Genomic DNA, 11,738 nt, shown 5'->3' on the forward strand with positions numbered 1-11,738 from the left:
ATCTCTAGCTGTAAATGTGTTCGAGTGATTCACCATAATAAACTTCTTTTACCGTGATTTCTGCCTGATGACTGTAATTTCTCCGTGACCCTCGGCATCCTTCGACAATACTCTTAAGCACATAGCGGGACTTTATTTTGGGACATTTATAGACTTGGAATTATATTCTGCCCATCTTCAACAAATATCACCGTTACACAGGTGTCAGGAGTGGGATCCAGACTTTAACACGTGATTTGCATATAACATTACTGCATAACATGGCTCCGAGGAAGCAAAAAGCAGATCTGGAAAAGGAGCAGTTGTGCGATTCGAACGTACATGTTATTTATACACCTGACTTCTTTCATTGAAAATGTCGAACGATTATCTATTGACGGAAATGCCAACGACCAGCAAAATTATGGAGAAGGCAAAGGCTGGTGACTATTGTGTATGATCTCTTCTTGGAGGATTAAATCGGAATCATTTTCTGAGCATGATAATTCTGTGACGAAGGACAATGAAGGTCATAATTTTTCTTGCATTGGTAGCTCTTTTCTACTTACTAGTGCCAGCTGATGCCAAAAGGAGTGTGGAATCACGGGCAAAAGAACTAATGATTATTGAAAGTGTTTTCTTGAACATAGTGAGCGGAGACAAGGAAATGGGCAGAATTGAATCCGCATTGGGGATACAGAGGTAGCAAGTCCCAATACATCTTCAATGATTCCCTGATCCACAGAGGTAGCAAGCCCCAATACATCGTCAAGGATTCCCTGATCCACAGAGGTAGCAAGTCCCAATACATCTTCAAGAATTTTCTGATCCGAGTCTTTCCTCATGGAGATGACACTGGAGGCAAGACTGCCACAAATTTGATGATGACAACTTCCCAGCTGAACCACTACGGATCTGGCTTTCCGAGTACGACCAGCGCTGGCCGGGACGTGAACGGATCACAATTTTTTCATCACAACCGGGGAGACATCTTGGCTGGACGGGAAGTTCATCGTCTGGTAGACAGACCCGGCACCAATCACCATGATAACCGAGAGACATCAACTATAAATTCCACCACATGAGCGGAAAAAAAGAAGAAGAAGAATCAAACACTGTGAAAGACTTAGAATAACTTTGATCAGAATATATGTCGCACATTGGATTTGCGATTTGGTACGTGCTCAACAGACTTCAGAGCTGGTTTTTTTTTTTTTTTTTTTTTTTTTTTTTTTTTTTTTTGGTGTTGTGTGTTTTTTAACAACCAGTCATTGCCATTGTTTTTATTACTGCATTCATCATTTGGTGTTGTAGTGTTGTAACTACCTTGTTAATATCTCTTTAGCTGGGAGACATTTGTGAAATTTGTTTCATTTCACAACTGAATATGATTGTCTGCATTACGTTACAGTATGTTTCGATATTCTGTAGAAATTTCGTGGAAATTGTTGCGCATGAGGTTAGAAAAAAAAAGTATATGTATATATATAGATACATGTATATATATATATATATATATATATATATATATATACATGTAATTGTGTGATTAGATGTTGTGAAATGGCACGAAGAAGACATATTGAAAATCCTGGCCAGGTTTGTCAATTAGATGATGATGAAAAGTCCATGCCTAAATGTGAAGAATTAAAGGAGTATTGCGATTACGCGCATTGTTGTTCTTATGGCCGTTATCACTAGTGATTTGCCCTGCGACTCCGTAAAAGTTGCCTTAGCTGATATTTTTCAGGCAGTAATGATCCAACTTGACACCATACATATAATGAATAACGCAACAGTTTATCGAAGCATACTGACAGCAATGTACGCAATTTGGTTAATTGGAGTATCAGACAAAATTTGGGAAGACGCCGCAGTTTTACTTTAGTTGAAAACGTTTTTCGTTCTCTAACGAACGTTGTAGGGGTAGGGAGGCTAGATTGCCCTGCGTCTCAGAAAAAGACGCCTTCCAGGCCGCAATTTGGTCCATGAACCTACGAAATTTGTTGGATGATAGCTAAAGTAATTTTGAAATGGCAAGAAAAAAACACTATATTTTTTAGTTTGTGATTAAATTTTACGGCATAAAGTGACTGGTTTGTGACGAAAAGGACATGTTATGAAGCTATTGTTCAAAACCGAAATTTTCATTATTGGTTTATGGTCACCCCTAAGCATTTTTCTTGTAAAGTGTGACTTGACCTACGCTCCATGATTATAGCACAATAGCTGATTCATAGGTTGTATGGTTATTGCTCTCTTGTGTTTGTCATGGTAAAATATATCAACCAACATGCTGAGCACACGTGGCACTCGGTATACCCTATAATGCACTTTTTCTAGTGTACTTGTTAAGCCTATACGTTTTATGTTTTATGTGTTTTTGCGTCCAGAGAATGCTGACTGCTGTGATAATTTCATACAGTAAAGTTAAATATTTAGTTAAATCATGGTCGTATTTAAGTTTATTTTGATTTATTTGTTACAATCAGGAAAGTGTTCATACTTCCTTTCTCTTTCTCTCCCTGAGATCGCTCTGTTCTTTTCCTCTCCTATCATTTTCTTCACAATTATGTAACTATGTATATAGCCGTTATGTTTTTTACTATTTCGGGTTCTATGGTCTTTCTTCGCCTTATTACCCACCGGCTAGTATCTAATTTTTGCCAAATTGTGCAGAGTGTGCAATTCCGATGAAAATATCTCGTAAACACATTTATGATGTAATTTGGGAAAATTTTCAATCCCAGAAGTGTATCTTTTTTTTTTGGGGGGGGGGGAACCTTCCGTTAATTGAAAGTGTCTAGATATCTCCTCCCCTTTTGCATTTTCTTTTTAACACTGAAGAAAGAGACCTGGTGCACACTTTAGATGAAACGTTTGGGAATCTGTCAATCTATATGTGGAAAGGACTGAACGGGGAGGGTATGGAAGGGGGTAGGCCTACCCCCCTCTCACGCGAGGGAGATTTTGTAGTTTCAGAATTGAAATTCAGCCATCTTCGGGTGAAATATTGAAAGGGAAATTTTGTAAGTGAAAGATCTGCTGCACACTCTTATAACTTATGACTCTGACTCTGAACAAGCTGAAACTCAATGAAGAGAAAACAGAGTTTCTTGTTCTCGCCTCCCAACGCCATCTTAACTTGTACAGGACATCAAACTTGCTCTTGGTACAATTCTCATCTCTTCATCTGATCATGTGCGCAATCTTGGAGTTATCTTTTCCTCTGATGCAAAGATGAGCATGCAGGTTTCACAGATCTTCTCCTGCTGGTCTACAAAGTAGTCAACAAAAGAGCTCCAGAGTACATTGAGGAGTGTCTGGTACGACACTCTCACTCTAGGCGCACTCGTCTTTCATCATCCGTTATCTTTACACAACCACACACGAAAAAACTAGCCGGAGATGCAGCTTTCTCTTCTTGTGCTCCTAGGCTGTGGAATAAGCTCCCTCCTCTTCTCAAATCTTCACCCACACTCGATCATTTCAAACAAAACTTGAAGACTTATTTATTTTGATGTCCCTCTATGTGCACTGGACTTATACTGTCACTGCCTGGTATTTTGTATATATCTTATCTCCTATGGCGACCAGGGATGACATGTCATAGCGCTTTGCATCCAGTGGAAAAGGCGCTCAATAAATGTCTACTATTATTATTATTATTATAAAATTTCAGGAAATACGTCAATCTCAAAAGTCTACAATGTCTATCGAAAGGGATCCAGTAGTGGAGCTTTTGCATGTTTAAGATTGCATTTCGACGATCTGGTGAATAGTTCTGGCCCGTATTTAGATAATTTTCAATAAACAAAGTTCCTAATCTCGAGAATTGCTTGGAGATAAATGATTTGTCTGCCCTCAACATTTCCGTAGGGGCGGGGAAAATGCCCCTTCACAACCCCCTCCCCGAGATAGATTCGATACCCCTGATCATCCCTGTGTATGCCCATAGATGTATCCTGACTGAGTCACCAGAGTCATCATCTTTTCAGGATTGATTCAGGAAATCAGAGACGTATGGCCGAGTAGTCGAGACGTATGGCCGAGTGGTTAAAGGCGACGTCTCAGAGATGTGAAGTTGCGGGTTCGAACCCCACAAGATCACGAAATGGAGGGAGTTCAATATTATTATACGGCGGTATAGTTTGTTTGTTTGTTTGTTTGTTGTTGTTTATTTTTTTGGGGGGGGGGGGTGGTTATTGTTTGTTTGTTTGTTTTTGTACATAATTTGCAGATGGTCCCGAGTTGCTCGCGTCATAGCATGTTTACTATTTGACGTTGTCAACGTCTGGACCATACCTTATGTCGACGTTTCTTTCTTCGCGAGCGAGCGAAGCAAACGAGCGCTTGAGAAAATAATGTATACATTATCCTACAAGACAGAATACTGTTCAGCTCTGTTACCTGTCTGAAGGCGGGCGTAAGAACGGGTGCACGTCACGAGACCGACGTCCACGAGTCATACAGCCCACAAATCATACAGCTCACAAGAGTCATACAGCCCGCGAGTCATACAGCCCACAAGTCACAGCCCATGAGTCCGACACTAAGCAAACAAGGCCCACGAGACCGACACATTATGCGCCGTGTTGTATCTGTCGAACTCGTGGGCTGTTTTTACGTAGTGTCGAACTCATGGGCTGTATGACTCGTGAGCTGTATGACTCATGGACCTGTTTTCAATGTCGAACTCGTGGGCTGTGTGATTCATGGGTGTCGGTCTAGTGGGATGACCCCGTAAGAACGGCATGCAATATACCAAAATTGATACAATCGCATTTCTGCTTCCTCCATTTTATTTTCCAAGTTTCAGGGGGGGGGGGGGGGAGGGGTATGTACAGGCCATCCCCCACCTCCATCGGGGGGGGGGGGGGGGAATATATCCCCCATGCCCCATACGCCCATGGTAAATACGTCAGGCAAGCAAGCAGCAACCATAAGGAGTCTGTTTTCAAAGAAGAAATAATTCGTGTGGCAATAAAAATCGGCTAGATTGATTGAACGAATAGCCCGTTTTTGTATTTTGGAAATGTTATCAATGTGTGATTTTGCACATTTTCCCCAGGCAAGTATACCGTAACTGAGATAGGGTGAAATAAGCGTTAAATATAAGTTTTTCACAATATACTTCAGAAAAATGTTTTAGCTTATTTAAAATCCCAGTATTTCTTGAGAGCATCTTCGATAAATAATCTATGTGATATTTCCATATTCATTCATGGTCAATACATAGACCTAAAAATTTAAACGATTCAACTTGAATCAAACAATCATTATTCATTTTTATATCCTCAGGCAAGTGGGTAACAGAATTACTGAATAACATATATACAAACGGTTTTGTTTACATTGAAAGACAATTTGTTTGCTTGAATCCACATTTGAACCGACGTTATTCTCTGATCACTACATCTAAATGGGCTGTTGGGTTTCGATGTGAAAAAAAGATATTTGAACCATCGGCAAAAAGAAGAAAAGATAAAACATTAGATGATTTTTTTTTTGAAATCATTTATACAAAGAATAAACAAAACTATAGAGCCGTTGATATTGACAAAATGTTTCCTGTTGGTTAGGTAGCTCCTGAACCAGTCCAAGGCCTTTCCACGTATCCCATAATGCGAGAGTTCATAAACAAACTATCGTGATTGATAGTGTCAAAGGCCTTGGACAGGTCCGGGAATATACCAGCTGTATGTGATGAGTCGTCAATAGCGTGGGCTATTTTATCGATAAAAGCAAGCACAGCGTGAGTAGTAGAGTGTGGTTTTTTGTTCTAAATCCAAATTGAGAATCACAAAAAGTATTACATTCGTTTAAGAACTTAATAACAAGAGAACATATCAAATGTTCGAGAATCTTGGAAATCGCGGTCAAATGAGAAATTGGACGATAATTACTTACTTCTTCTTCATTACCTTTTTTTATAAACCGGAACAACTTTAGCAATTTTCATTTGACTGGGTACTACGCCAGTAACAAGGGACAAATTATATATGTAATTATGTTAAAGGAGACAATATTGTGGATACTATAGTATTTTTCAATAAGAAATTCGTAATGCCATCATTTCCAGCACTCTTTTTTTGTTTTTAACTTGTGAACTACGTCCCTCACCTCGTATTCTTGGATGGGAATAAAAAAAAAACCACACAGATTGAGGATTTGGATCAATTAGAAAATAATGAAATTCTTTATCTAGTGTTACTGGTACATTACTAGCAAGACTGGGGCCTAAATCAACAACAACAACAACAAAATCATAAAACGCATAATCAACATGTACCGGATTTTGGATCAAGATACCATGCTGAGATATTTCCTTCACTTGTTCTGATTTATCATTAACTCTGCATGATAACTTCATTAATCTCCTTCATAGGACTCTTGGTATTGGAACGTATCAGAACGTAGCTGCACGCACCAGATCGGGGATCCTGATAGTAATGATCATGTAAGATCAAAACCAATCGTAGACTCAATCGGGGCAATCCTATCTGGTCGTATTTGAAAGGGAGACCAGATCGTGACAGATCGTATTGCTTGAAATAGACCGATCGTGACCATGTCGCATCCAAGCGAACCAACACGTATTGACTGGCATAACCTCGTATGCAAACGTGAATTTCAGACGAGTTCAACAAAACTTCCACGATCAGTTACGAATGTCCAATCGTGTCGTTCGCAATGGATCACACAATAGTGGGAACCCCGATTTAGATGAAACATTTTTGGATGGGTATCCCCCTACCAGGCGAGAGAGATTTTGCATTTTTAGAATTGAAATTCAGCGATCTGGTGCACACTTTGATGAAATATTTGGACAGTTTTCTATCAAAAGCAAGAAATTTTCCCCATTGCGGGAATCATTAGGGGAACAAAATGATATGTTTGCCCCCCCCCCCCCCCCCCCCACTCTAAGATTGAGGGAGCTTTCGCATTTTAGCTCATCTGAGCCGAAGGCTCAAGCAAGTGAGCTATTGCGATCGCTCTTCGTCCGGCGTTCGTCGTGCTTAAACTTTTAACATTTTCATGTTGTCCTTGATAATAACATATTGGATATCCACTAAACTTGGCAAGTAGCATTCCCAGGGGATAGAATCTCAATGTGTTCAAATTGGCACCATGCTCCCCTTTGGGTCCCTATGGGACCCAAACCTCCAAAATCAAAAAGGAATATTCAATCATATTCTTCTGCAGAATCAGACGTGATAGAGTTTTAAGTCTTTTTATTTTCAAACTGCCAAAGTGTATTACTTTCTAATATCTTGGTAAAAATTTACAATGCAATAATTTTACCTCATCTTGATTATTGCAATGAATTTGGGGAACACAAACAGGGTACACATTCACAGATTACAGTATGCTTAAAAAACGAGCTTTACGTATATAAGCAATAGTCATTATATTACAAGTTCACCACTCTTTGTGCAATTTCGGATGCTTCCAATTTTTGAGACGGTCAAACTGAATGTTTTGTTGTTTATGTATGTTTATACATGTTCCCGATGAATTCCTCACTCCATTCATATCCAGTTCGGGAACGCTATAATTTTCGTAAACCTGTGACTATTGAACTCTAAGCGGATTGCAATCTATATATTTTACAGGTGTCAAGAAATGTAATTCTATTGATGATGACCTTAATCTACCGCTACATTTTCTAGGTGTAAAGTTCTATATAAAGAGAGTGTATTTAGACAGAAGGTATCCATGACTGACTAGACTTCCTTTCTTCCTCTACCTTTCTTCTCTCATCTCTATTTCTCCGTACACTTAAGATGGATGTGTGAGTGTGTGTGTGTGTGTGTGAGTGCGTCTGCCAAAAAAAAAATAAGCTAAGGTATGTCTTTGTGTTTGACGACAGATGATTTAAGAACATGTGTTATTTCAATTTGGACTAATCTTCTGTATGTATCATTCAAGTCACAACAAGTGTTGGTTGATTATGTGACAAAATAATATGTTTGCCCCTCCAATGTTTTATGGGGGGGGGGGGTAACTACCCCCTGCGCCCCCAGGATCGACGCCCCTATAAGGGAGGGAGTTGCCCCCTCCAACATGAGAGAGATTTTGCAATATCAGACCTTTACTTCAGAGATCTAGGTGCACACATTTGTGTGTGTGTGTGTGTGTGTGTGTGTGTGTGTGTGTGTGAAATATTGCTTCTGTCACAAAAGTAAGAAACATTAAATTGTATTCACGAAAATGTGCTGTGAAGGGGGATAGGTCCCTTCTCACGCAAGGGGGCCCTGGAATTTAGAGATATGGTGCACACTTTTGGTGAGATATTCGAGTTTTGTTTTTGTGAAAAGCGTAAGTATTCTATAGTAAAATATAAATTAGAATTAGAAGAATGGGGGGGGGGGGGAGTGACTGTGCCCACTCCCACACGAGGAAGATATGCTTTTTCAGATCTGAAATTCGGAGATCTGGTGCTCACTTTTGGTGAAATTTTTGGATTATTCTCCTGTCAAAAAACAAAGAAAAATAAATATTCACATATATTATGAATGACTAAATCGCGGTATCTCAGTACCAAATATATGGAAGTTGACGGGGGGAGGTGACTATGTGGGAGAGGATAGTCCCCTTGCACACGACGGACTTTTTGCATTTTTACAATTGAAATAGAACGATCTGATGCACACTTTTGCGCCATGTTCGGAAAATTGTCAATCCCCAAAGTATGCCACATCTAATTCTAAGGATAGGACCCGAGTGGGGAAAGGGTAAATTTAAAGAGGATGAGGGAACATTTGAGTTTATTAGAATTGAAGTGACAGATTTGATGCACACTTTGTGATGAAATATTCTGCATTTGCCCAACTTTCCAAAGTGTATCAAGTATCAATAGGCGACGAAATGGGGAAGTGTGTGGAAAGGGGTATCATTTTGACAATATTGAAATTCGAGGACCAGGTGCATAATATGGGTTAAATATTTGGACAGTTTCCAGTCAAAAAGCAGGAAAATCTTCCTCATTTCGGGAAATATTGGGGACAAAATGACATGTTTGCCCCCTGTATAGCCCTACTAGGATCGACACCCCTGCATACGAGGGAGCTTTTGTGTTTATTCAAATCAAAATGAAAATATCTCGTAAACACGTTCATGACGGAATCTGGGAAAATTCCAATCCCAAAAGTGAGTACTAATTAAATCTGTGGAGGTGGAAGAACCCCATAGTTATCTCCTCCCACCCACCAGAAAAAACGTTTGATTTTTTTTTTGACCGAATGACAGACCTGCATGGTGCACACTTTAGATGAAATATTTGGAAATCTGTAAAAGTGTATTAAGTACAAAGGTCAGAATGAGGAGGGTATGGAAGGGGGTAGGACTGTTCCCCTCTCACGCGAGGGAGGTTTTGTATTTTCAAAATTGAAATTCTGCCATCTTGGGGTAATATATTTAGACAGATTTCTAAATTTAAAAAAAAGAGTGAAAATTTCCACATCTCCGAAATAACGAGGAGGAGCAATATAATATGTTTGCCCCCAATACTTTTATGGGAGGGAACCACCCCCTCCCCCCATCGACGCCTCTGCATTATTATGAGGAAACTTTTGAAAGTGAAATATCTGCTGCACACTTCTAATAAAACATCAGGAAATACATCAATCTCAAAAGTGTACAAAGTCTGTCAAAAGGGACCCAGTGGGGAAGCTTTTGTATGTCTATGATTGCAATTCAACGATCTGGTGCATAAGAATTTTTTGCGGTATTTATTTTAGACAATTTCCAATCAAGAAAGTTCGAGATGTATTTTTTTTCCTCATCTCGGGAATTGTTTGGTTGTTTGCCCCCAACATTTCCATGAGGGCACGGCAAATGGCCCTTTGCACACCCTCCCCCCTCCCCCCCCCCCCCCCCCCCCCGTAGGATCGACGCCCCTGATCATCGCTGTGTATGCCCATAGATTCATCCTGACTGAGTCATCAGGGTCATCATCGTTTGCTCAATGATTCAGGAAATGGAGGGGGTCAGTTATGGCGGTATCATTTGTTGTTGTTCGTTTTGTTTTTGTTTTTTCGTACGTAATTTGCAGGTGGTCCCACGTAGCGCGCGTCATAGCATGTATACCTGTAAGGCTATGTCACTTGACGTTGTCAACGTTATAGGCTATATTGATTAAAGAGTCGGTGGCCCTGGCTTATTTTCAGTGCCAAATACTGGAGGATAATGGTAGACATAATTCAAATACTTACACAATTTATTTCGAAATTTGACCAGACGTAGTCAAGACTTTAATGCAGTCTACCAGTTTAAAACATTTATCTTCCTGGAAACTTGAGTTGTTTCTTTACCACAGATTTTTGTTTCATATCGCTCCATCAAGGAGGTGCTATAGGCGAGCTTCATGTCATTTTCCTATCAGATAACATTGTGTTTTGTGGTTTTCAGTAATTAGTACTTCGGGTTCCTGATTGGTCGTTGCCTTTGCCTTAACAAAGTGTTACGAAATTATTTAGGGGTAAAATTTTCCTGGAAAATGTCCATTTTTATATAACATAATTTCAACAAAAGTATCCCTGTGATGAAAAGTGGAAATAAAGTTGCCACAGAGAATAAAAGTAACATGTAATAAAGTAATATGTTTGTTTGTTTGTTTGTTGTTTTTTTTTTTTTGGTTGTTGTTGTTGTTGTTAAAGAGTCTGGGCAGGAATTTGGAAAAAGAAGGATACTAGCGCAATGATCTTTTTAACAGAGTAACTATGTTTGTATTTTCTCTTTTTTTGGTAGACTTTTATACTTTATTCCGTCAATATGATTCCAGTTTTGTTACAGTGTATGACAGGGTGTTAAGAAGACACTTCGAACGTCAAAATATATACTATGGAAAATAATTCAGTAGGTGAGTATTGAATATATAGCCGCAAATACTTATTTCACTTCCATGGAAATCCAATATTCCCGTATAAGGACATGGGCCAGCATAATCCTCCAAATATGTCCTGACTTCTTTTACCTGATTTAGCATTGTTTAGTAAAGAGTTGAGTAAAGTACATGTACCTGTAAAAGGCTTTTAATATACCATACCTGCCGCTTTTTATTTTCCCGATTACCCTATTTATCAAACATATTCAATTCCTTTTCTAAATATCTTTTTCATACATAGAAGTAATACAAAGTCAATTCAGCGAACTAATTGCTGAAGCTGTAAGTTAAAGGGTGCGTACAGTTCTGGTCGAGGTGAAGATTTAGCTTTTAACGTTTTGTGAGATATTCAGAAACCACTCTGTGAGATGTCAAAGAGCGTGCAGTTCTAAGGGGTATCAAAAGTTTATTCGATGAAAATCGGTTCTGAAATGGCTGAGATATCAAAAAACAAGGTGAAACAAAGAGATACTAATAAAGTTGGGGCATGTCGCCTTTTATTATTAGCACTTTTTTGGATATCTCAGCCATTTGAAAACCAATTTTCATCAAATAAACGTTGAATCCTTCTTAAAATTACATGCTCTTTCATATTTCATAAGAGGCTTTTCATTATCTCACTTAGGAATGTTCAAAACATGAACCGCTACCTCAACCAGTACTGTACAGTCCCTTTAAAGACGAACAGGGAGCTCTATTATCACCTGTACACCAAGTACCATAATATTGTGGCAATATGCCTATTGTTGGATTTTGTCGGTTAGTTGGCTACTTCTATAAAGATAATCATGACTACTGTCGTTGAAGTATATGTTGATGATATTACGCGCATTGCATTCAACTGAAAGATTCAGTATGTTAGGAAACAATA

The 11,738-nt window shown here is 39.1% G+C and overlaps 1 protein-coding gene across 1 annotated transcript; it reads left to right on the forward strand.

Annotated features, from left to right (window-relative positions):
* The first annotated feature begins 260 nt into the window (after window positions 1-260).
* LOC139709261 (peptidyl-prolyl cis-trans isomerase B-like) lies at window positions 261-1,064 on the forward strand. The gene is made up of 2 exons (XM_071621211.1): window positions 261-304; window positions 725-1,064. Exons 1-2 carry the CDS (start codon window positions 261-263, stop codon window positions 1,062-1,064), a joined length of 384 nt encoding a protein of 127 aa, XP_071477312.1.
* The last annotated feature ends 10,674 nt before the right edge of the window (window positions 1,065-11,738 follow it).

Source organism: Diadema antillarum, unplaced genomic scaffold (assembly GCF_040938485.1).
Source record: "Diadema antillarum isolate AM-2024a unplaced genomic scaffold, OU_Dant_1.0 seq00001422_RagTag, whole genome shotgun sequence".
In the NCBI taxonomy this organism is placed as follows: Eukaryota; Metazoa; Echinodermata; class Echinoidea; order Diadematoida; family Diadematidae; genus Diadema; species Diadema antillarum.

What these genes read in the sequence shown, in the direction of transcription:
- LOC139709261 (XM_071621211.1), top strand. Translation starts at nt 261, where the DNA reads ATGGCTCCGAGGAAGCAAAAAGCAGATCTGGAAAAGGAGCAGTT. An exon ending in GATCTGGAAAAGGAGCAGTT is followed by an intron (nt 305 to 724) that starts GTGCGATTCGAA and finishes CCTGATCCACAG; the next exon opens with AGGTAGCAAGCCCCAATACA.